At 39.7% G+C, this 26,730-nt stretch overlaps 1 protein-coding gene across 3 annotated transcripts in view; it reads left to right on the forward strand.

The window, feature by feature from the left end:
* The window catches only part of LOC126283989 (scoloptoxin SSD14-like), a 399,534-nt gene that overhangs the window by 334,498 nt on the left and 38,306 nt on the right, over nt 1-26,730 (forward strand). For all 3 annotated transcript variants that reach the window (XM_049982525.1, XM_049982532.1, XM_049982515.1), the window contains 2 exons: nt 13,758-13,956; nt 26,289-26,489. In XM_049982525.1, the coding sequence (XP_049838482.1) occupies nt 13,758-13,956; nt 26,289-26,489 (400 nt within the window). The remainder of the gene's footprint in view (nt 1-13,757; nt 13,957-26,288; nt 26,490-26,730) is intronic.

Genomic DNA, 26,730 nt, shown 5'->3' on the forward strand with positions numbered 1-26,730 from the left:
TCAGAAATTCACTTTTAATTCACCATTGTTCAGCTTCCAATCAAAATTTATTTAAGAAAACTTTTTCGGAACTTCGGTATGTCTCCCACTGACTTAAATTTAGATACACCCAAGACAGAACTTCCCCTTCAAGACCTCTTTTCACAAAATTAATCTTTTAGTTTTCACTCATGCCTGACACATAACTATCTCTACAGTGGTGCAGAAAATCCATTGGGTGTAAATTGTGTCTTGAGTGGAATGGAGGACCATGCAATATCATTGTTTGAATAAAGATTTTTGTGAATACAATGTTCCTGAACTACTGAAAGTTTTTGATCTAGAACATTTGCATTAATTAGCGAACTGTTTTCAACATTGAAAATTTTTTGATCTAAACTACTAAAATTATGTTTCATTTTTTCTGCTATGGCTTTCTGTTCAACTTTAATGCCATTAAAATTCTTCTCCTGATTTGCAGATTTTGCAGCTAACTACTTCTCCAAAACAATAAATTTATTTTCTAAGACGTTGACTTTTTAATTCAACCTTTCCATCCATCTGACAACCCATTTTTTAGTTCTGAAACCTGATTACTAAGTTGGCCTATTTGGTGTTTTACCCTGTCCATTTTATCATTGTTTTGAGTTTTCAGGTCATTTAATTGTCGTAGTGAAGTAAATTTTTCAGTTAACTGCTCATTAAGTGCATGAAATTTGCTATGTTGCCTGTTTTTGTTTCTGTTAATTGATCATTAACTGCCCTCAGTTTCTTTGCTGACTACACTTTCACTTAGCTCAAAGATTTCTAAGCTGGATGCTACAGCTTTCACATCTACATCACTACCCTCATCTCTATTCATTTTCCTAGCAATCACACAGGTCCACAAAAAAAACCTCACAAATAGTTTCTACTTATCTTTTCTGATTTTTTGTCGTATTTATAAAGTCTTCTTTCAATTCATTCGGTCTGTCATTGTTGATATTATCTTGTCACTGTTGATACAACTTTGTTGGGCAACTCTCGGATCTTCTTTTGTCAAGTCATTGTAATTACATTTATATAAACACTGTAAATGACACAAATCCAAAATCCATACTTCTTCTGCAACAGACAAAACTTTATTATCAGTCAGCAGATCATAGCTCATGCCCACACTTGTAGTCTTACCCTCCCACACATCACTATTAAATTTTTCTTAGTGTCTTCATTAGTTTCAAAAGCTTTGAGAGCTGTAAGACATACAAAAGAAAAACTTTTACTTATCTTCATTTTCTCTTCTTGTTGTTGGCTCCAGTTCTTGCATCTGCAGGTACATCCTTGTGGCTGAAATTTTCATTTATAATGTTGTGGGGTCCCTGATGACTAAATAACCGATGAAGATTTGCCTGTTTATTTCTTAAATTTTCTACATCTACATCCACATGGGTACTCTGTAAATCACATTTAATTGCCTGGAAGAGGTTTCATCAAACCACCTTCACAATTCTCTATTATTCCAATCTTGTATAGTGCGTTGAAAAAATGAACACCTATATAGTTCTGTACGAGCTCTGATTTTTTCGCTTATTTTATCGTGGTGATCGTTCCGCCCTATGTAGGTCGGCGTCAACAAAATATTTTCACATACGGAGGAGAAAGTAGGTGATTGTAATATTGTGAGAAGAATCTGTCACAACGCAAAACGCATTTCTTTTAATGATTTGCAGCCCAAATCCTATATCATTTCTGTGACACTCTCTCCCATATTTCGCGATAATACAAAACATGCTGCCTTTCTTTGAAGTTTCTCGATGTACTCCGTCAGTCCTACCTAGTAAGAATCCCACACCGTGCAGCAGCATTCTAAAAGAGGATGGACAAGTGTAGTGTAGGCAGTCTCCTTAGTAGGTCTGTTACACTTTCTAAGTGTACTGCCAATAAAACGCAGCCTTTGTTTAGCCTTCACCACAACGTTTCTATGATCAGCGATCATAAAGCGGTTACTGCATTGATGATTTCAGCTGTAAATAGAAATATTAAAAAAGGTAGGAAGATTTTTCTGTTTATCAAAAGTGACAAAAAGCAGATTACAGAGTACCTGACGGCTCAACACAAAAGTTTTGTCTTAAGTACAGATAGTGTTGAGGATCAGTGGACAAAGTTCAAAACCATCGTACAATATGCGTTAGATGAGTATGTGCCAAGCAAGATCGTAAGAGATGGGAAAGAGCCACCGTGGTACAACAACCGAGTTAGAAAACTGCTGCGCAGGCAATGGGAACCTCACAGCAAACATAAACATAGCCAAAGCCTTGCAGACAAACAAAAATTTCGCGAAGCGAAATGTAGTGTGAGGAGTGCTATGTGAGAGGCTCTCAATGAATTCCAAAGTAAAGTTCTATGTACTGACTTGGCAGAAAATCCTAAGAAATTTTGGTCCTATGTCAAAGCGGTAGATGGATCAAAACAATATGTCCAGACACTCTGTGACCAAAATGGTACTGAAACAGAGGATGACAGACTAAAGGCCGAAATACTAAATGTCTTCTTCCAAAGTTGTTTCACAGAGGAAGACTGCACTGTGCTTCCTTCTCTAGATTGTCGCACAGTTGACAAAATGGTAGATATCAAAATAGACGACAGAGGGATAGAGAAACAATTAAAATCGCTCAACAGAGGAAAGGCTACTGGTCCTGATGGGATACCAGTTCGGTTTTACACAGAGTACGCGAAGGAACTTGCCCCTCTTCTTGCAGTGGTGTACCGTATGTCTCTAGAAGAGCGAAGCGTTCCAAAGGATTGGAAAAGGACACAGGTCATCCCCATTTTCAAGAAGGGACGTCGAACAGATGTGCAGAACTATAGACCTATATCTCTAACGTCGATCAGTTGTAGAATTTTGGAACACGTATTATGTTCGAGTATAATGTCTTTTCTGGAGACTAGAAATCTACTCTGTAGGAATCAGCATGGGTTTTGAAAAAGACGGTTGTGTGAAACCCAGCTCGCGCTATTCGTCCACGAGACTTAGAATTAGACACGGGTTCACAGGTAGATGACATGTTTCTTGACTTCCGCAAGGCGTTTGACACAGTTCCCCACAGTCGTTTAATGAACAAAGTAAGAGCATACGGACTATCAGATCAATTGTGTGATTGGATTGAGGAGATCCTAGATAACAGAATGCAGCATGTCATTCTCAATGGAGAGAAGTCTTCCGAAGTAAGAGTGATTTCAGGTGTGCCGCAGGGGAGTGTCATAGGACCATTGCTATTTACAATATACATAAATGACCTGGTGGATGACATCGGAAGTTCACTGAGGCTTTTTGCAGATGATGCTGTGGTGTATCGAGAGGTTGCAACAATGGAAAATTGTACTGAAATGCAGGAGGATCTGCAGCGAATTGACGCATGGTGCACAGAATGGCAATTGAATCTCAATGTAGACAAGTGTAATGTGATGCGAATACATAGAAAGATAGGTCCCTTATCATTTAGCTACAAAATAGCAGGTCAGGAACTGGAACCAGTTAATTCCATAAATTATCTGGGAGTACGCATTAGGAGTGATTTAAAATGGGATGATCATATAAAGTTGATCGTCGGTAAAGCAGATGCCAGACTGAGATTCATTGGAAGAATCCTAAGGAAATGCAATCCGACAACAAAGAAGTAGGTTACAGTACGCTTGTTCGCCCACTGCTTGAATACTGCTCAGCAGTGTGGGATCCGCACCAGATAGAGTTGATAGAAGAGATAGAGAAGATCCAATGGAGAGCAGCGCGCTTCGTTACAGGATCATTTAGTAATCGCGAAAGCATTACGGAGATGATAGATAAACTCCAGTGGAAGACTCTGCAGGAGAGACGCTCAGTAGCTCGGTACGGGCTTTTGTTAAAGTTTCGAGAACATACCTTCACCAAAGAGTCAAGCAGTATATTGCTCCCTGCTATGTATATCTCGCGAAGAGACCATGAGGATAAAATCAGAGAGATTAGAGCCCACACAGAAGCATACCGACAATCCTTCTTTCCACGTACAATACGAGACTGGAATAGAAGGGAGAACCGATAGAGGTATTCAGGGTACCCTCCGCCACACACCGTCAGGTGGCTTGCGGAGTATGGATGTAGATGTAGATGTAGATGTAGATGTGTTCTTCCCAATTTAAGTTGTTCGTAATTGTAATACCTAGGTATTTAGTTGAATTGACAGCTCTTAGATTAGACTGATTTATTGTGTAACCAAAGTTTAACGAGTTCCTTTTAGTACTCATGTGGATTACCTCACACTTTTCGTTATTTAGGGTCAACTGCCACATTTCGCACTATTCAGATATTTTTTCTAAATCGTTTTGCAATTTGTTTTGATCTTCTGATGACTTTATTAGTCGATAAATGTCAGCATCAAACAACCTTAGACGGCTGCTCAGATTGTCTCCCAAATCGTTTATATAGATAAGGAACAGCAAAGGGCCTGTAACATTACCCTGGGGAAAGCCTGAAATCACTTCAGTTTTACCTGATGATTTTCTGTCAATTACTATGAACTGTGACCTCTCTGACAAGAAATCGCAAATCCAGTCACATAACTGAGATGATATTCCATAAGCACGCAATTTTACTACAAGCCGCTTGTGTGGTACAGTGTCAAAAGCCTTCCGGAAATCCAGGAATACGGAATCGATCTGAAATCCCTTGTCAATAGCATTCACCACTTCATGTCAAGAAAGAGCTAGTTGTTTTTCACTGGGACGATGTTTCTAAACCCATGTTGACTGTGTGTCAATAGACTATTTCCTTCGAAGTAATTCTTAATGTTCGAACACAATATATGTTCCAAAATCCTGCAGCATATCGACATTAACAATATGGGCCTGTAATTTAGTGGATTACTTCTACTACCTTTCTTGAATATTTGTGTGACCTGTGCAACTTTCCAGTCTTTGGGTACAGATCTTTAGTGGAGCGAACAGTTGTATATGATTGTTAAGTATGGAGCTAATGCATCAGCATACTCCAAAAGGAACTTACTTGTTGTACAGTCTGGAACAGAAGACTTGATTTTATTAAGTGATTTAAGTTGATTCACAACTCTGAGGATGTTTACTTGTATGTTACTCATGTTGGCAACTGTTCTCGATTCGAATTCTGGAATATTTATTTCGTCTTCTTTTGTGAAGGCATTTCGGAAGGCTGTGTTTAGTAAATCTACTTTGGCAGCACTGTCTTTGATAGTATCTCCATTGTTATCTTGCAGAGAAGGCATTGATTGTTTCTTGTTGCTCCTTCACATACAGCCAGAATATCTTTAGACTTTTTGGCAGGTTTTGAGACAAAGTTTCGTTGTGGAAACTGTTATAGGCGTCTCGCATCGAATTCCACGCTAAGTTTCGAGCTTCTGTAAAGGATCGCCAAGCTTGGGGATTTTGCGTCTGTTTAAATTTGGCATGTTTGTTTCGTTGTTTCTGCAACAGTGTTCTAACCCGTTTTGTGTACCAACGAGAATCAGCTCTGTCGTTTGTTACCTTATTTGGTAGAAACCTCTCAATTGCTGCCACTACTATTTCTTTGAATCCAAGCCACATCTGGTCTACACTTATATCATTAATTTGGGATGAGTGGAGATTGTCTCTCAGGAAGGCGCCAAATGAATTTTTATCTGCTTTTTTGAATAGGTATATTTTTCGAGGATTTGGGGATTACAGTATTCAATCTCGTTACAACAACCCTGTGTTCACTAATCCCTATAATGGCAATGATGCTGGTTAGTAAGTCAGGATTATTTGTTTGCTAAGAAGTCCAGTCAGTTTTCACAACCGTTTACTATTCGCGTGTGCTCATGAACGAACTGCTCAAAATAATTTTCAGAGAATGCGTTTAGCACAATTTCGGATGATATTTTATGCGTACATGTATTTTCGCCAACATATCAGAGGTAAATTAAAGTCACCATCAACTATTATTTTATTCTTTGTCACATTTTTCAATCTCACACTGACTTCACAATCTCCTTTTTCATAAAACCATCAGTTACATTGTTGCAGCCAAAATTAAAAACACGAGCATTTCCTCCAGAGGCATGCCCACTGCTACTAACATTCTACGGTACTCACAACTTCCAAAGAGTTTACAAACTTTCTTGACAAAAGAAGAATCTTCAACTTATATCATTGTTTTATAAATGAGTCCAGAAATAAATTTAATAATTCGTATGAGGTTGTGCAATTATTAGTATGATCCTTAAGTATGCCGGATATTTTGTAATTTCAAATATTTCTAAAAGAAGAATAATTTTTACTGTACGTACAGAGTGTAACAAATTAAGTTATTTTTATACATTTTAATGTGAAATATAATACACCATATACAAAATCATATGAAATTCTTTTAGTTAAACAGCAGAGAATGTTTTTGTTATCAGTTATGTCTATACAGAAAAAAAGGTAGTGTTAGAGGAGGGTGTCCCATTACAAACTGAATGTATATTGTGATACAGCTGGTACAAGGGTTATCTTTGAAGGTAGTCTCAGTGTCAAGTTATCTGTCTTCATTTATGAATGTATACTTGTGTTGCTAGAAGCATAAAGTAATGCTGTGAGCTTTATTTCTGTGTACATTATTTCAAGTTGTGTGTGAGCCTTACGGACATACCCATATATTTTGTGATCCTGCCAAGGAGGAAACATATATAATTTTGGACTGCCCTTTTTTGCAGTTAAATATGGCATAATGAGGATAGAAAACACACAAGCCATAATAAATGAGATTGAACAAATCTGCAATGAAATTCAGGTTTTGGATCTCTCCCTTCTTACAATACAAAAAGTGGACACAGTGTAGTGCAAAGAACTGAATGCTAAACCTGTAAACAATCCTGCTTCAGCTCAAAAAATGCAGGCAACTGTGTCAACTACACACCACTATGAATTTGATCTTTCCACTACCCCAGGGAAGTGACTGTAACTGAGATTTGAAACTGTTGACTGTCCACGCATTTCTTGTGCCTTGCAATTGCCCTCAGAAGCTAGAACTGCCTCTCTATTGGCTCAAGCACTTCTTCCACTCTGCATTGGCAGTTATTGGCCCCACTATTTGATTCACAGTTATAGAAAATATTATCGGGCACCAACAAGTTACTGCCGACTGAGAACAATTCACACTAGTGATCAGTAATTTAGACCATTGGGTGACAGCATTAGTGTCAGACATTAGTGTGTAACTCCCTTGCCATCAAGTTTACCTTGTTTGGAAAGCTGTATTAATTGTTCACAGCAAAGAATCAACAGACCAAAGGCTTAGACAAGTACTTTATCAAGAAAAAAAAGATTAACAAAACCCTTTCAGAGCTCTGACAGCACACATGATATATGATAGACACCATTTTATTTATTTATTTGTGTTCCAAAAATCCCATATACTAGAGAATTGTATGGATGTGGTATGAGTCATAATTATACATGAGAACATTAGCCTACTTATAGATACTAATAGATACAATGTTAACATTTACAAGCATAGGCATTTCTTAAAGTAAAACAGATGTATAAGACAATACAATAATAAATTACAATTATTCCATAATAAGATAAAACTTTCTAGAAGTCAAGTACATTGTTATTCTGACATAGGTCATCATGTTCAGTTACTAAGTGGTAACAGCAAATATTACAAGTCAATGTGCCATATCTGACTTAAATATAGAAGTTTTTATGTCAAAGAACTCGTCAAGAGAATAAAAAGAGTGATTCAGAAGATTTTCTTTTAATTTATTTTTAAATTATGGTATTACAATAGTAAGATTTTTTATGCCCATATGAAGAGCATTAAACATCTTTTTGCTTGAGTAGTTTACCTCTTTTTGTTCTAGGCCCAAGTTTTTTTTTCAATGCACATGCGACACGTGTTTTGACCTTGTGTCATTGTCATGGTAATCACTATTGGTTTTGTGTAATGGAATAAGGGATAGGATACATTGTGAGGTCAATGTTAATATTTTGTGTCATTTAAAAAGATTTCTGCATGAATGATTTCTACACACTCCACTTAGAATTCAGATTGCTGTTTTCTGAGTGAAGAATACTTTATTTCTCGTTGGTTGATTTCCCCAAAACATTATGCCACATGACAACAATGAATGAAAATAGTCAAAATAAGCAGCCTTGACAGCTTCAGTATTTGCAGTCGCTGCTACAATACACAGAGCATAAGTTGCTGTACTAAGTATTTTTCTCAACTCCAGAATACGGCACAACCAATTTAATTTATTAAATTTAGTGTTGATTTGGAGCATGATACCCTCTGCTTTCAATCAGTTTGGAATGATCGAAGCCACTTTCCCGTTGTGCCTCTTAAACCATAATAGACAGCTTTTGAAAGGAGCATTTCATGGTTCACACAGTCAAAGCCCTTGGTTAAATCCCAAAATATACCAACTGAAGCTAATCAATTGTTCAGAGCCAGGAGGACCTAGGAGAGCAATGTTTCTGGCACACTGTAATGCTGCCCACCAAGATTATTGGTGACCTAGAAACAGCTTTATTAACATTTTTGGGTATGACAGGCATGATGCCGATAAAAATTGAAATTGACAAACCATGTGCCTATTCAAGTGATCACCATGATGTAAATTAGGCAAGACAAATCACAAATCAAGCAAATTGCCACTCCAACCACTGTACAGTGGTCCCTTCCTGGTGTTGTGTTGAGGAGTCAACACCATCAAGACCTTTCAAAATGGCAAAACCACATAGGTCTCTATTGACTGGATCAAGCTAGTGTAGTCCTATCTTCACCTCTGCAATACACCATGCAGACGTTACAAGTTTCATCACACCTGGAGACACTGATGCAGAAACATCTTCACCACGTCCAGCAGCTGCATTGACGCTGTGGCTAGCTGTATGCACAAGACAGAGGTGATTGGTGACTGGGTATGGGGGCTATGAAATATGAGAGGGTAATTAAACCAAAAACTGACTGTAGAGTGTGTTGCGACACAACAGTTATCGTTGATGTTAATCTCAGTGCGTAATTATCTGAGTTTGTTAATGAATATTAATTCTGTAAATGTTCTTTTATGTATATTATTCTCTCTCTCTCTCTCTCTCTCTCTCTCTCTCTCTCTCTCTCTCTCTCTCTCACACACACACACACACACACACACACACACACACACACACACAAATGTGTAAAATAATTACAAAGAGGTTTCAGAAAGAATTTCTCCAAACTTTTTACCATCACAACAACAGAATTACTCTACTCAAACACTGTTCTGTGTGCTGTTACTGTCGTAGCTAATATACCAAAGTATTTCCCTGTCTGAGTTGTATCTTTTGGTTTATATTTCTTGTATAAATGCATAAATAGTATTTCACTAACACTCTATCATATAAATATGCAGTCTGAACCATAAATTAAAGAAAATAGTATAAGATAATAGCATGTGGTCACAATATATGGCATTTGCTACAATGCTAGATAAGAAACTTAAATACCACACACTTAAAAGCAATTTTTATGAACTATAGTGGTGCATGTGCAAATACCAGGTCATATAACAGATGGACACTTAATTAACAGCCTGTTGTCAACAGTTCATTGTTGCCATTGACGGGCCCAGGCAAGGTGTAAACCTTTGTCATGCACTGATGAAGGGAATATGAGTGGACCTTCAGCTCCAAAAGCCTGTATCAATGGTGTTTCATTGAATGGTTCGCACACTGACACTTGCTGATGGCCCAGCATTGAAATCTGCAGCAATTTGCAGAAGGGTTGCATTTCTGACACACTGAACAATTCTCTTCAGTCATTGTGGGTCCCTTTCTTGCAGGATCTTTTTTCAGCTGTAACGATGTCAGAGATTTGATGTTTTACCAGATTCCTGATGTTCACAGTTTGGTACATTTGTAAAATGGTCATATGGGAAAATCCCCACTTCATCAGTACCTCAGAGATGCTGTGTCCCATTGTTTGTTCGCCATCTACAACACCACATTCAAACTCACTTAAATCTTGATAACTTGCCATTGTAGCAGGCAGTAACTGATCTGACAACTGTACTAGACACTTGTTGTGTTATATAGCATTGCCAAGCACAGTGTCATACGCATGCCTATAGCAGTTTCTTTGGCACTTCAGTGTATTTAGTGTGTATTCTTGTTTTTCTGACATGTTCTATGCCCTAGATGATCTGCACACTGATCTATGAGATCCTATAGTAATGTAGTGAAATTGAAACAAAAACTTCATTGTTGAATAAGCAACCCTTGAACTTCTGCAGTGAATGAGAATGATTTAATAGCTTGAAGAACAATCGTGTCAAGACAAGTGTCAACACAATAGCATATCAATCCCAGCCCAAAGAACTTTTTTTGTCATTTGCAGGTAACTCTCTTACATCCAGAGTACATTGCAATGTCTGAAATGATATTTAAATTTTGATCTTATATGGGGGTTGGAATTTAAATAGTGGCAACTATTTATTGTCAACTGATACAAAAGAGTTACATGTTCGCACTTGTTACTGTCCTTCAAAGTTGTCGACAGTGTTGTATAGAACCTGTTGCCAGTGTTGTGGAAGGCGTAGTATACCATTAGCAGAGCCTGTTCTGTTGATGGTGCAAATGGAGTAGTCTGCTGCCTGTCAAATATCTGGAACAGTTCTGAAGCGAATGGCATGAAGCCAAAATTGAAACACCAGTCCAATGAGTGGCATCATTATGGGTCACCACGAAAGTTGAAAGTGCATCAGAGCACCAGTATGGTGAAAGTTATGGAGATTCTTGGGTACAACTGTGATGGTGTTATTCTAACATTACATTCCTCTGTGGAAGACTGTCAGTGCACAGTATTACTGTTGTTTTTGGAGCATCACCTGTGACAATCTTTGCAAAAGAAGCGTCAATACTTTCTGTGCAACCCACCCATCATTTTGCACGACAGTGCACAGGCACATACAGCACAAGCTGTGGCTGCTCTGTTTGGTCGATGTGACTGTGGAGTACTGTACCATCCACCATACTCCCTGGATTTAAGTCCTTGTGACTTTGATTTGATTCTGAAGATGAAGGAACCACTTCATGGCATTTGCTTCAGAACTGTTCCAGGCAGTAGACCGCTCCATTCACACCATCAACAGAACAGGGTCTGCTAATGGTATACTAAGTCTTCCACATCACTGGTAATGGTTTCTACACAACAGTGGTGATTACTTTGAATGACAGTAACAGGTGAAAACATGTAACTCTTTTTGTATCAGTTGTGAATAAATAGTTGCCACTGTTTAAGTTCCAACCCTCACATATGATTGAGAAATTTATACCATGTAGAATGTCACATAGTAGTTGCAGCCAAGTTAGTATCCTCATGGCTGCTATCGCAGGTGGCCCTGCCTTTGATGGGGTAGGAGATGACTGTGACAGGAATGGAGTAGGTGTAAGCAGGAGGATGTATTGCACAGGTCTTGCATCTGAATCTATCACAGGGAATGAACCATGAGGCAAGAGGTTGGTAGCAGGAGTGGAATGGGGACCTGCAAGCACACCTACATAGTCCTTTCCCCTTTTCTTCTCACACACCCTCACCCCACCACACAAGCACAACCTCCTGAGGCTGCGCCTAAGAGCCCACCTTGTACCTATGATGTCCCTACACTCTTCTACAAACAGTGCTACAGTACTTCTCCCACCCCTACCCTGTTATCCCTCTCCCTCCTCACCACATTCCCCATCTGTACCCACACTACTCATCCAAATTAAGATCACTGTTCACCACAGCCAGCTCTTTGTGCTCTGAGATAGGAAATTAGAAGAACAAAATTCCCATGTATCTTCAATGAACTGATGCCTGTGTGTAGCTAGTAGTTGCAAATTACAGATTCAACTTTCTCTTACTCCTTTTGAAGTGGCTAATGAACTAACATAACACTTGGTCGATAGTCTCACTCTTGTGAGCTGTAATCATACAGTGATTTTCTTATTGTGACATTATTACAATGAAACAATTGAACACATATGAACAATTGGTAGTGTAAGCTCATGGCAATGACTTCTGAGTGTGTTAGTAAAACATTAAAATTTGCATTATTTAATAAATTGCATAAAGTGTTTCTACATCATACACAAACAAGCACTACCCATAGACCTGTCTGCTAACAGATCTCCCATGCTATACCCACACAGGTCCATCTCCTCCAACTACCCACATGAAACAGCTGCAAAGGAACACCCTCCTCATCAAGCAATATCATGCTGGAAAGGAGCAACTTAACACATTCTTCACTAGTGCTTCAAATTCCTATCATTGTCCTTGGAAATGAGAGACACTTTTCCCACAACTCTATATAAGTCACTCAGAGTGGTATTCCAATGTTCACCCAACTTATCCTGTTTCATTCTTATGCCACACATACTTCCAAATCTTTGCCGCATGGGTTACATTCTTGTGGAAGTACCAGATGTGAACCCTCTCTATGCACTTGCTAAGCACATGCTATTGTAATCCATTCAAAAGCATGTGCTACCCTATCAGAGGCAGAGCCAACTGCGAAAGCAGTCATTTCATATGCCAGATTTGCAGCAACTTTTGCACAGCCAATTGTTTGCAGCAACTTTTGCACAGCCAATTATTTGGGCATGACCACTTACCCCATTAATCAGCTGGCCACCTAAATGAATGGGCACTCTAACTTTGGCACAGAAAGTGCAGCTATAAAACTCTTTGACTATCTATCTATGGAATTAAAAGCACAACAGTGTTTTCAAACATAGATTAAAAATGTTTCTGTTTAACAACTGCTTATATTCCAGAAAGGAATTCTTGAATACAAATAATATGCCACTTTAACAGGAAAAAAGCCTGTAGATGGCCAGCGTACATTTATATTTTATAACTGACTAACTGTGGCAAAGACCAATTCATCACCTAGTGACACAACACACTGCTGAGCATACTCAACTTCAGCCATTGCTCTGCCACCCATTACATCTAGATGCTTCATTCCAACACCAGATTCAGTGCAGTCTATCTTTTCCTCTGTTCTAGCTCCCCCTTCCAATACACTTCTTCACTTCAGTGTGAGCCACAAACAGCTCCCCCTGCCTACACCACTACCACATTTCTGTCCCATCTCCTTGCTGCCTCTCCCTCCCAGTTGACAGCAAAATATACCTTCAGTTGTCCACCACCTTTGTGCCCCTTTTCCCCTTTCATCAGTTTCAACAATCTCAGCTCCTCACTCCAGCTGACCTGCAACATCAGAAAGCTTAAACCATATGTGTATGTGGCTATGTTTGTGTATTCTATACGTCAGCTCTGATAAAGGACACCATCCAGAATCTTAACAATGTTTTCAGTTTTATATATGTAGCTACTGACCACTGAATACCTTAACTATATGGTTCATTGTCATATTTACTCCTCTCTTTATTTAAATTGTCTACAGGTTTCTGTAACACAAAAGTGAAAATCTTGTGCACCTCTGTGAAATTTGCACCTCTGTGAAATAACCTGTAGTCTTTGACAGATGATACCTTCTGTATAATATGACTGTTTAAATAATTCTAGTCCAACCTCCTTTAGCCAACAGTTGTCTGTCTCAAGTGTCTATAAAATAATTTTTGTTTTCAAACAATACATTTTTAAAAAATACACACATATTTTTAAATATTTTTAATGGGGTACAGTTCAGCTATTCAATGAAAATGATCCATTTCTATGTTTATTGTACATCTACATCTGTTATCTACACAAAATATTTAACTAAAATCATGTGTTCAATGTGCAATTCTAGGTGGGATGGCTGCTGCTGTGCCCGGTGAACTGAAAGGTTACTGGGAAGCATTTAGTGCCTATAAAAGTGGGAATGTAACATGGAGTGATCTTGTATACCCATCAGTTAAAATCTGCCAGGAAGGCTTTGAGGTTAGTTCCTACTTAGCAAAAGTTCTTAAATCAAATGAGGACAGCATTAAGGAGAGTGAGACACTTAGGTAAGTGACATTCACTTCAGCCTTAAAAGTCTGACTTCAAAAAGCAGCAGCAATAAATAATAATGTGGCTGCATAGCCAGTTGTAATGTGATTTAGTTGTGATGATGAAAGAGAAACAATCCATCATTTTATAGATGAATTTAGATTTACCATTACCATAAATGACATGCAGGTGCTCTATCAAACAGGAAATTATTTACTAATTAAGAACTGAAGGCATATCCTCCTATCAGAATGTTGTTAAGTGAAATCCTTGTATAACATTATGGTTTGGGGAACCACTGCCTCTTGTTAAACACTCTGATGACTCATCTTTTGCCATTAGCATTCTAAACTCTCACATTTTTCATGAACTAATATCTAGGCCAAAGTATCCTGATGCAAATCTGTGTGAGTGCTTTTCATCAAATCCCTCTTTTTAAAGCCACTGTTTCCTTAACTTCCTCATCCATATCTATAATATTATTTTATATTTGGCTACAAAATCGACTGCATATTTTTCAAAATAAGATACAGAACTTTCATTTAAGGCGTTCCTAACAAGGAATTAAAGTGAGATGTTTCTCAGTGTATTATTATTCTATCAAATGTTTTGAAACACTCTCACTTAAACAGTTTCACTCCAGTCCTCAGTTTGCAGAAATTGGTACCCTTCAGTCAAATAGCATATTTGCTTCAGCTCTGCTTGCCAATCTATGAGATCCTACAAAACTGTAGTGAAGTAGCAGCAAAAACCCTATTGCTGAAAATGATGTACCTCTGTAGGGCAATAGCTGTATGAACCAAGCACACTGTTGACACACAAACCATGTGATGTTTGTTCAGTAGTAGTCATTTTGGTATGATTGCACTTGTATGAAATGACAGTGTCACAATATTGTGCAAGTCTGAGGCTGAGGGAAATGCAGAATGTAGGAATGCATGAGGCAGAATTCATGTATCTCTCCTGGTTAATTCTTAAAGTGTCCTTTCCCACCCCATCCCCCTTCCCAGGCAGTTGAATAATTTCATTTGTCACGTTATTACAGTGGGTCTCTAGTCATTAAATGATCCTTTTTACACACAATGGATGTGTCAACTGTGTACAGAACTACTTTTGAATGTAGATAGAAATATTTAAGGTCATTTGCATGCATCAAAACCAGAAGAGGGCCTTGTACTGAGCCCTTTGGCACTTCATATTTTATATTAACAATATGGAAAGGATAGATTGCTGTTCACTATATAGAGGATGCATTGAGATGCAGACAGGCACAATGAAAAACTCTAATAATTTTCTGGGGTGTTGGGGTGGGTGGTGTGGGTAAGGAGGGGGCACAAAGTGGTAAAGGGAAGGCATAGCAGGGCACGAGTTGGGAAAGACTTCGAGGTGAATTGGTGGGATAGAAGGCATGCACAGTGCTATGGCAGGAGCAGGGAAGAGGACAGTAGTGGAAGACAGAGAGTAATGGAGGTTGAGGAAACGGGGATTATAGGAACAAAGGATATGTTATAGTGTAGTTCCCTCCTACACAATTCAGAAAAGCTGGTGTTGGTAGGAAGAATCTGGAGGGCACAGTTTGTGAAGCATTCATTAAAGTGACATGCATCAAGTTTGGCAACATGTTCAGCTCTTTCTTGGCCACAATTGGGCCATGACCATTCAATCAGACAGAGAAGCCACGAAGCCCATGTGATATCCTTGTCCAACCCTACTCCACCCCTGCTCCCAATCCCTTGCCTCATTACTCAAATCCCTGCAATAGAATTAGATGCAAAACCTGTCCATACCCCCCCCCCCCCTACTATCTATTCAGTCCTGTCACAGGCATCTCCTACCCCATAAGAGGCAGGTCAGCCTGTAGAAGTAGCCATGTGATCTGCAAACTAAGCTACAACAACTGTGTCACTTTCCACATGGGCATGATAACTAACAAGCTGTCTGTCCAAGGATGGTGACTGTTGAACTGTGGCGAAGAAACAGCTGGAGCAGCCAGTTGCTGAACACACTGCCCACAGCCTGTTCCATCTGGATTTTTCCTACCAACACTTACTTTATTGAATTATGCAGCTTGGAACTCTCCCTACAACATATCCTTCACTCCTGAAACCCTCTGTCATCCCCGCCCACAATCTTTGCTAATCCTTGTTCTCCACCTACATATTCCCTTCTATGCTTCCTATGCAGCACTACAAATGCGTCCTATCCCATCAGTGCTTCTACTAGTCTTTTCCCATCTCTACTTCCCTCCCATCCCTCATCCTACACCCTCCAGCACAGCTTTCTGACATTAAATCTAGCAGCCCTGTCCTGCCTGTACATGTAGCTGCATGCTCCCACAAGCAGCACAGTATCTTTCCCCACCCCTACTCTACTATACCTTCCCCTCCCCACTTCATGCAGTTATAGTTCTGCTCGAGTGTCCAGAGACAGTGGCCATGTGTGTGAGAGTTGTGCTTGTGTGAAAGTGAAAATGTAAAAATCAAACAATGGAAAATCCAGGATGGGATGTAACAGTACCAGAGAAGGAAAGTTGGTTCAAATGGCTCTGAGCACTATGGGACTCAACTGCTGTGGTCATAAGTCCCCTAGAACTCAGAACTACTTAAACCTAACTAACCTAAGGACATCACACACATCCATGCCCGAGGCAAGATTCGAACCTGCGACCGTAGCAGTCACACGGTTCCGGACTGCGCGCCTAGAACCGCGAGACCATCACGGCCGGCTTGGAAAGTTGCTACTTGCCATATAGCAGAGATGCTGAGTTGCGAAAGGCACAATAAAAAAATGACACAATTAAAGCTTTCAGCCAGTAAGGCCTTTGTCAGCAGTGGACACACAAACACACACACACACACACACACACACACACACACACACACACACACACACACATAAACCCAACTTGCACACACGTCTGCAGTCTCAGAGAGCTGAGACCACACTGCAAACAGCAGCACCAGTGCATGGCGACTGGGTGGGGGTAAGGAGGAGGCTGGGGCAGGGAGAGGGAGGGGTAGTATGGTGGGAGTGGTGGACAGTCAAGTGTTGCAGTTTAGATGGAGGGCAGGACAGAAGGTGCAGAGGGGGAGGGGGTAAGTTTGGTGGCCAGCGGAAGCGTTTAAACTCAAGAGAGAGTTCCTGGAGACACTTTGCAGCAATTATGGATGTGTGGGATGTCGCATTGTCCTAATGGAATTGCCGAAATCTGTTGGAATGCACACTGGACATGCAGGGTACCAGACAGGATGCTTACATATGTGTCACCTGTCAGAGTCGTATTTAGATGTATCAGGGCTCCATATCACTCCAACTGCACATTCCCCACACCATTACAGAGCCACCATCAGCATGAAAACGCAGCGTCCATAGATTCACGAGGTTGTCTCCTTCCCCTTACATGCCCATACACACGATGCAATTTGAAATGAGACTCATCCAACAAGGCAATATGTTTCCAGTTGTCAACAGTCCAATGTTGGTGTTGATGGGTCCATGCAAGGCCTTCAGCTCCGAAAGCCCATATCAATGATGTTTTGTTGAATGGTTCACATGCTGACACCTGTTGATGGGCCAGCATTGAAATGTGCAGCAATTTATGGTAGGGTTGCACTTCCGTCTCATTGAACAGTTCTCTTCAGTTGTCATTGGTCCCTTTCTTGCAGGTTCTTTTTCTGACTGCAGTGATGTCATAGAGTTGACGTTTTACCGGATTACTGATATTCACAATGCACACGTGAAATGGTCATTCGGGAAAATCCCATCTTCATTGCTACCACAGAGATGATGGGTCCCATTGCTCATGTGCCAATTATAACACCACTTTCAAACTCACTTAAATGTTGATTACATGCCAGCGTCATATTCTGCCTCTTCACATATCTCTGTATTTGAATATGCATGCCTGTACCAGTTTCTTCGATGTATAAAGCAACCAAATTCGGCATGGAAACATCAGGCCTCACACGTATCAATACTGCGAGGTTTATAACCCCCTAACTCTGGTAGGGGCAGAGATACGAGCAAAAACGTGTTTGTCCAGCCCCTGATGTGCAAGTTACCCAGCACAACAGTCATGTTGTGTGGGGACATTATTGGCCAGCCAAATCAACTTGTTGTGCAGGGTAGCCTACAGGTCAGAGGCAAGAAATGGTTTTTCCAATTCCCTGACATGTAGCTTGCCCTTCATGACAGTGTGCTGTGTTGCTGTAGTGTCAGCCTGCTGTATTGACCTGCTTTGCGTGAGAGCGAAATAAATTATTTTTGAGCCCCTGATGTGTAGGCTGCTGTGTATGACAAGCTTGTTGTTGGAATAGTATGTCTGCTTTACTGAACTATATAGCAGGTGCTACACAGGCTGATCAGCTTGATTGGTGACAGGTTGGGATGGATACAGGAGGGAGTGGACAGATTGAGGGGGAGGAGGAAATGTTTAGAAAGAGGGGAGGAGGAGGAGATGCATGACTCAGATGGAAGATGTAGAGGGGAGGTGGACAGGCAGAGATGGAAAGAGAGAGGGGTGGTGGGTGTAGTCAGAGGCTGGGAGGAGGGAGATATGGTCAGAAAGAATGGATGGAGGAAATGGACAAAAAGAGGGAGAGGAGAAGATGGAGAGATGGAGAGACAGAGAGAATGGAGAGTAGGAGATAGACAGAGGGGGGAGGATGAGATGGACAGACAGAGAGAGGAGGAGGTGGACACAGAGAGGGGAGGAGGAGTTGTGTTAAATACATGTGCTGAATGCATACATGGGCAAAGCATAGAGGAAATGCTAGCATATCTTTAAATCTATATGGAAGTGAGTGTAAGTTTCCAAGATCTCTGAAGACAGTTCTCAAAAACAAAATTTCCCCTACTTTATACAGTATTGTTGTGGAAGCTGGGTTTCTCCTGGCGTATAAAATGAGGATGCCGTCAGGCAATGTCTTCGACAATGTCTAATACTCCCACAGGTACACAACCCTTCATTTTGAAGGCACAGATGCAATGAGACTGCACTGTGAAGAGAAATTTTAAATCTTGGTATTTGGGGGTACATGCAGAAAGATAACACACACACGCACCTTAAACAAATAGCACTGCTAGTTACTGATGGGGAATATTAATTACCAAGAGGTGAGTTTATATAGTACTGGCTCTGTTGTTTGACCAAGGAGAGAGCAGGATGGTTGATTGTACATTGGACAGTCCTTTTACAGGAGGTCAGTTCACAGTCATTTGTAGTCTTAGGCTGGTAGTAGAAACCAATCAGCTCAGCATGAAGGGATACTTCATACCTTGTTTTATAAGGCCCATGTCTTCTCAGACTTTGAAAGTTAGTTAGTTGATTTAGCCCACCTATATTCCACTTTCCACCACAATGGTTATATTGAAAGACAGATGAGATGCATGTTACATTATCAACCAACTATGAATCAGGTGAGTCATGAAAATAATAGGATAGCACTGAAGTCAACAGCCTCTTAGCGTTACACAGGTGGAATTTTCAACAGGATTGGTTGTATTCATCAGGAACATGGTATGAAGTGTCCAGAGTGAGATATTCACTCTGCAGCGGAGTGTGCGCTGATATGAAACTTCCTGGCAGATTAAAACTGTGTGCCGGACGGAGACTCGAACTCGGGACCTTTGCCTTTTGCAGGCAAGTGCTCTACCAAGCAGGAGAGCTTCTGTAAAGTTTGGAAGGTAGGAGATGAGGTACTGGCAGAAGTAAATCTGTGAGGACGGGGTGTGAGTCGTACTTGGGTAGCTCAGTGGTAGAGCACTTGCCCGCGAAAGGCAAGGTCCCGAGTTCGAGTCTCGGTCTGGCACACAGTTTTAATCTGCCAGGAAGTTTCATGGTATGAAGTGTGGTTTTCAACCACGAACTAAGATCAGGGCCCTTTTAGAATCTGTAAAGGATGATTTCAGTTCCTTGCGGCATGTTATACATCGTCCAGATCATCAGGTCTGCTGAGGACCAGAGTATTGAGCATAAGTGTCACACATGCTTATGATAGATGAGGTAAAATGCTATTGCAGCACAGTGCCTTGGCACTGTCATTCTATCAAGTATATCAACACAGATTCTAGTGTGCACTTCCAGCTCTTGGGATAGTGTGATTAAGGAAATACTTGAGAGTCTACTTCTACACCTACATCTACATACATACATACATACAGTTGAAGCTGCTGTATGATTCATGAAGAAGGGTACCTTGTACCACTGGTAGTCATTTCCCTTCCTTTTCTATTCGCAAATAGACTGAGGGAAAAATGACTGTCTGCATGCCTCCACACGAGTCGTAATTTCACTTATCTTCATGGTCCTTATGCAAAATGTGTGTTTGTGGCAGTGGAAACATTCTGCAGTCAGCTTCGAATGCTGGTTCCCCGAAAAGAATGTTGCCCCTCCAGAGATTCCCATTTGAGTTCCCCAAGCACTTCCATAATACTTGCATGTTCTTCATACCTACCAGTAACAAATCTACCAGATCACCTTTGAATTGCTTCAGTGTCTCCCTTCAATCCAACGGTGGTGGGGATCCCAAATACTAGAGTAGTACTGAAGAATGGGTCGCACTCGTGTCCCATAAATATTCTCCTGTATGGATGAAACATGCTTCCCTAAAATTTTTCCAATAAACTGAAGTCAACCATTTACCTTCCCTACTACAGTCTTTAGGTGCTAGGTCCATTGCATGTTGCTTTCAACATATGCGTACATATTTAAACAATGTGACTGTGTCAAGAAGCACAATATTAATGCTACAGTGAACATTACAGGATTGTTTTTCCTACTCATCTGCATTAACTTACTTTTTTCTACATTTAGAGCTAGCTGCCATTAATCATACCAACTATAAATTTTGTCTAAATCATCTTGTATCCTCCTACACTCACTCAAGGCCAAACCCTCATAGTACACCACAGCATCATCAGCAAATGCCTGCAGGTTACTGCTCATCCTATCTGTCAAATCATTTATGTATGTAGAGAATAATAGTGGTCCATTCATACTTCCATGGGGCACTTTTGGTGACACCCATGTCTCCAATGAACACTCGCCATCTGGAGTCTAGTCATTAAAAAGTCTTTGAGCCACTTACATATCTGGTAACCTATTCCATACGCTCATGCCTTTGTTAACAAAGATCGTTGAGGTACTGTCTCAAATGCCTTTCAAAAATCCAGGCATATGGAATCTGCCTGTTGCCCTTCATCCATAGTTCACAGGATGACATATGAGAAAAAGGCATGCTGAGTTTCACATGAGCAGTACTTTCTAAAACCATAATAATTTGCAGATTGAATTTTTCTGTCTCAAGGAAATTTATTATATTCAAACTGAGAATACATTCATGAATTCTGCAGAAAACTAGTGATAAAGATATTGGTCTGTAATTTCATGGGTCTGTTCTTTTACCCTTCTTGTGTGCAAGAGTCATCAGCACTTTTTCCAGCCACTCTTTGCAGTGCGTGAGAGATTCGCAATTGACGCAAGCTAAGTAAGGGGCCAATGCCACAGAATACTCTTTGTAAAAATGAACTAGGATTCCATCCAGACCTAGGGACTTATTGCCTTTTTTGACTCTTTTAGTTGTCTGTCTATGCCTGAGATACGTATTACTATGTCCTCCATGTGGGAGTCCGTACAATGGTCAAACGACAGTCTGTTTGCATGATTCTCCTGTGTGAATGATTTCTTAAATGCAAAAGTTAAAACTTTGCTTTCTTTTTTCTAACTTTTATTGCTACATCAGACTGGTCAACATGTGACTGGACAGAAGCCTTTGACCCATTTCCTTGTTTTACATAGGACCAGAATTTTCTTGCATTTCGGCAAGCTCTTTTACTAAGTTATGATGGTGGTAGTTGTTCTATCTTGCTCACAAAGAAAACTGGCATAATTTGAGTGTGATGTCTAAAGTGTGCTGCAGCACATTACCACATGATAACTGGCTGCCACAGCATTCATCTGATAGTACTTTTGACTCATAACCTCTCACTACACCATCACAGTGATGACACCACTACTGCATGACAGCAATCACACTGATCCAGTGCTCTCAACACCTGACAAGTAGTTCCTTGCCTACCCTTGAACTCTGTGAGTGAAATATGGTTTCCTCTCGATGGGGAATCATGGGTGCCTTACAACTTCCATACTTATTCATTGGATATGATACAGTGGATACCATTGTTGACATTTTATCAAGCCTTACAATTTATGGGTTTTAGATACAGAGGAAGGATATTTCAGTAAAAGCCTTCCCATAACATGATGAATGTGTGTTTGGAATAATAGGTAGAGAAGACCTTGAAAGCCAACAGAAAATTCACCACAATTTGGTGATGATATTGTGCAATGTGTTTATATTCTACACAATACTACCACTGACCCAGAAGAATCCCTAAATGTTGATGAGGAAAGTACTGTAGAAATTCAGCATTCTAGGCAAGTTGCTTCAAATGAGGCTGTCAAATTACGAGACTCTTTTTTTAAACATTATCTCACATAATAAAATACAAGTTTCATGTTTTGCCAGCTATGCTACTTTGAAATTTAGTATCACTTCTCATTTTAAGACAATAAAAGGAATAACATGTTAAGGGAACGTATTATGAACTTACTTCTAGTCTGTAATTCTGATGCTAGCTCATCCCGTAACATGTATAAAATGAATCTGTTATGATGAATGTTGTCTCATTGGCCTCATGAAGGCCACTGAGTAAAAACAGCTGCTATCAAGATGTCCACTGATGCCATTTCCTCAACAGTACAACAAGAAAAACAAAAGTGCCAACAATAGTACTGGAAACAGCTGATGTTGGTGTGTGCAGCAACAGCCAGACACTGTCAGTGATACCCAAATGGAGCTGGAGTTACTTAAATGCTCTGGATGCCATTCTGAGAGACAAACATGTTTGATTCATTGAGCACTGCTTTGCACTGTCCTCCTCAGTTCCACTATGATTGCAGAACCACTATATTCACATGCATTAAGCAGCACTGGTTGGTTTCACAATCCTGCTCTGCTCTGCTGTACTCTGACCACTGAGGTGCTCCGATAGTTTAGTGTCACTCCACTATAACCACAGCCTAATATTGATCCACAGAAGAACACTACTACTACTACTACTACTACTACTACTACTACTACTAATACTAATACCATTATTACTACCTGACCTCACCCTGATTCATGATAGCTTATTTTGTACAGTTTTCAGCAAATTCTGTAAACGCCTCTTCAACAATCTCAGAATATTTTCACTAATGTTCCAGTACATTTGCTTCTTAATATAGTATGTTGCAAATAGTAAAATTAAGTTCCATATGAAATGTAATTTACACAAATAATAGAAAACATGACAATAATGAAATATCCTGGCAGATTAAAACTGTGTGCTGGACCGAGAATCCAACTTGGAAACTTTGCCTTTTGCAGGAGAGCTCCTGTGAAGTTTGGAAAGTGGGCGACAAGGTACTGGCAGTAGTAAAGCTGTGAGGATGGGTCATGAGTTGTGCTTGGCTAGCTCAGTTGGTAGAGCACTTGCTCGCAAAAGGCAAAGGTCCCAAGTTCAAGTCTCGGTCTGGCACACACTTTTAATCTGCCAGGAAGTTTCATGCCAGGGCACACTCCATGGTAGAGTAAACATTTCAGTCTGGAAACATCCCCCAGGCTGTGTCTAAGTCATGTGTATGCAGTACCCTTTCTTCCAGCAGTGCTAGTTCTGCAAGGTTTGCAGAAGGGCTCCAGTGAAGTTTGGAAGGTAAGGAGATGAGGTACTGCAGAAGTAAAGCTGTGAGGACGGGTCATGAGTCATGCTTGAGTAGGTCAGTCAGTAGAGCACTTGCCTGTGAAAGGCAAGGTTCCAAGTTTCGAGTCTCAGCATAGTACACAGGTTTAATTGGCCAGGAGGTTAAATATCAAAGCACACTTTGCTGCAGAATGAAAATTTCATTCTGCACACTTTGCTGTAGAATGACAATTTCATTCTGGCATAAAAATAATTTTTGTTTACATTTTACTTTTTTGTTTGTGGTCCAGAGTGGGGTCTGTAGCCTTATGGAAAGGCCTGTAACGAGACACCGTAAGCATAAATTAGAAAAGCATATTAATTATTAAAAAAAGCTTCTACTGGTTTTTTTTTTTTTTTTCATTTTATCTGACTGCCTCAATTTGAGGATTGTAGATTCCCTTTACTGGCATGTCCACAGCAGTGTTTATTGTAAACAGGGTTCTGTTCTTAAGTTATAAAATAACTGTTCCTCTTTCACAAATACCAATGTAGTCATGTAACTATTAAGTTATAAGTAAGAAATAAACTGCAGATAGTTGGTATAGCTGAAGAGGTGTCAGCATTTTTTGAATTAGTAGCTTTCATGCTGATTTTATTACTTTAAATGCAGCCCCAGTGCACAAAAAACAGTTCCTAGTGGGTTAATAATGCGTAATTATAAATGCAGTTTGTGACAGATACTTTTCCCTTTGTTAATGTATAACTTGGTTCATTCCATATCCTTTAAGGTATCCTTCATAATGAGATCATAACCAATGACTAAATGATGAGCTAAAAGATCTTCACTGGACTCACATTTGGGAGGATGACAGTTCAAATCCCTGTTAGGCCACCCAGATTTATGTTTTCCACAATTTCCCTAAATCACTTAAGGCAAATACTGGGATCGTTCCTTTGATAAGGGCATGGCTAATTTCCTTCCCCATCTTTCTCTCACATGAGCTTGTGCTCCATCTCTAATGACATTGTCAGCAGGGTGTTAAACTCTAATCTTCCTTTGCAAGACTAAAATCTGAGCTACTCAACTATTCACCTGCTAGTACTTCTATCCTCTCCTATTGTTTCCCACTCATGATTTCTATTACAGTAGCCATTGTTTTCTGTATTTGATATGATGATTTTGTAACTATGGAGGGCAAACATACCTTTCACTGAGACACAGCAAAGCTTAGTGTGAAAATTAAATGACGTTAGCATGTGTTTGGTATTCAGTTTATATCGTTTATTGATGTAACCTTGTGTTGAGTGTGAACTAATTCCTCATCAATAGCCCAGTAGCTGAGGAAAAATTAGTCACCATGGACCAAAACTCTTACATTGAAATGGAGAAAAATATTGTTAATTTGTGTTATTTTTAATGTTATATTTCTCTTGCAATGTTTCCTGTGATGCTGTTAACTGTCTGTTGTTTTCTACCATTAAGGTTGATGGCCAAACATGAAATGGGACAATTTATTTCATATAAATTTTTAGTATAGTAATATATACTACAAAAATACAGTGTATGAAAATTTGTCCATTTGATGACTTGCTCTAACAGCAGGGAAAATATTGCTGTATTTGTTGCTTACTGTCTTTTTAAAAACTTCCATTTTTTTATAATCCAAAAAATAATTAACCTTTAAACTGAGAGAACATAAATAAAACCAACAAACTGCAGGGGTGGATTCCAGACTGGAAAGAGAGGTAAAAAGGTCCTGTGAACATGTGTCCAGAAATGGACGGTGTTCATGGAACAACAGCCAATTGTCCCAGAACACAGTACAAAATTGCATCGAATCCATGTCACAACAGATGTTCAAACTGGCCTCCATGGTAGCAGTTGTTATGCAGGATACACAGACTGTACTTCGGCTTACACCATGTTGGCAGGCCACTTTCCTGGAGCTTGTACTAGGGTTCATCTCAATATCCTGTAGAACCTAGACCTCCAAATCTCGTGCACAACAGTCCATCACCTCCATGCATTTCCATGCACGTTCCTGTGTCTGAAAGGATCCATGATCACATAAATGCCCTAAAAGGGCTTCAAGTGTGTGATGTGGTAGTTATCTGAGAGGGTACTTGTTTTGTTATAGGCATGCTGCCTCTCGACAGTTTCCATCTGCTTAGCCATACACAGACACCATCTCAGATTGTTCCTGATGTGAATACTGCACCATTCTGCTGCTTACAGAATGCTATGTCAATCACACAGCTTGAAACACACTAGGAACACATGACATATGGTCAGATAAACTGTCTTTCATCAGCGCCATCTACCATGGCAACAATGCATTTCAGACACATATTCATAAGACCTTTTTTCCTCCATTTACTGTCAGGAATCTGGCCTGCAGTTTGTTGGTTTTATTAATGTTTACCTTGTATATAGTCATGCACTTATTTTCAATTAAAATTACATTTCCTTAGTCTGGTGTATTACCCTTAGTTTGGCATATTGCTATAATGAATTAATATTCTTATAAATGGAGTCATTGTACCTGGTGTTTTGAATCAGGAATAAACAGAAAATGGACATAATATATTCTTGTATAATGAGACAATGAAAATTATTTTGCAGTGAACTTTTGATCAATCCAGAAACTGGAAATGTGTGGCAGCTGGGTGACATTCTCAAACGACCTACTTTAGGTGAAACATTAATACAAATTGCTGAATATGGTATAGATATTTTCTATAATGGCACGCTTGGTGAGGACTTTATTCAGGATGTCAAAGATCTTGGAGGAGTCATGACAATGGATGACCTAAGGAATTATGAGTATGTTCATGTATGCAATTCAATTTAAGTTAGAGAAATAATATTACCCTTCTTTCATAAGTGGAGGTTTCCTGGAATCTTCTTAAACATAAGTGTTGGTTATTAGCTCTGTCAATTGTGTAACCATAAAAACAATTGTATTAAGGACACTGGTAACATAACTGTTCTTCTCATTTTACAGCTTTTTCTCATTTCTTGCTTTACGTTTGAGGTGACACAAATACACTTTAAAAATGCATTT

This window comes from Schistocerca gregaria, chromosome 1, assembly GCF_023897955.1.
Source record: "Schistocerca gregaria isolate iqSchGreg1 chromosome 1, iqSchGreg1.2, whole genome shotgun sequence".
Taxonomy (NCBI): domain Eukaryota; kingdom Metazoa; phylum Arthropoda; class Insecta; order Orthoptera; family Acrididae; genus Schistocerca; species Schistocerca gregaria.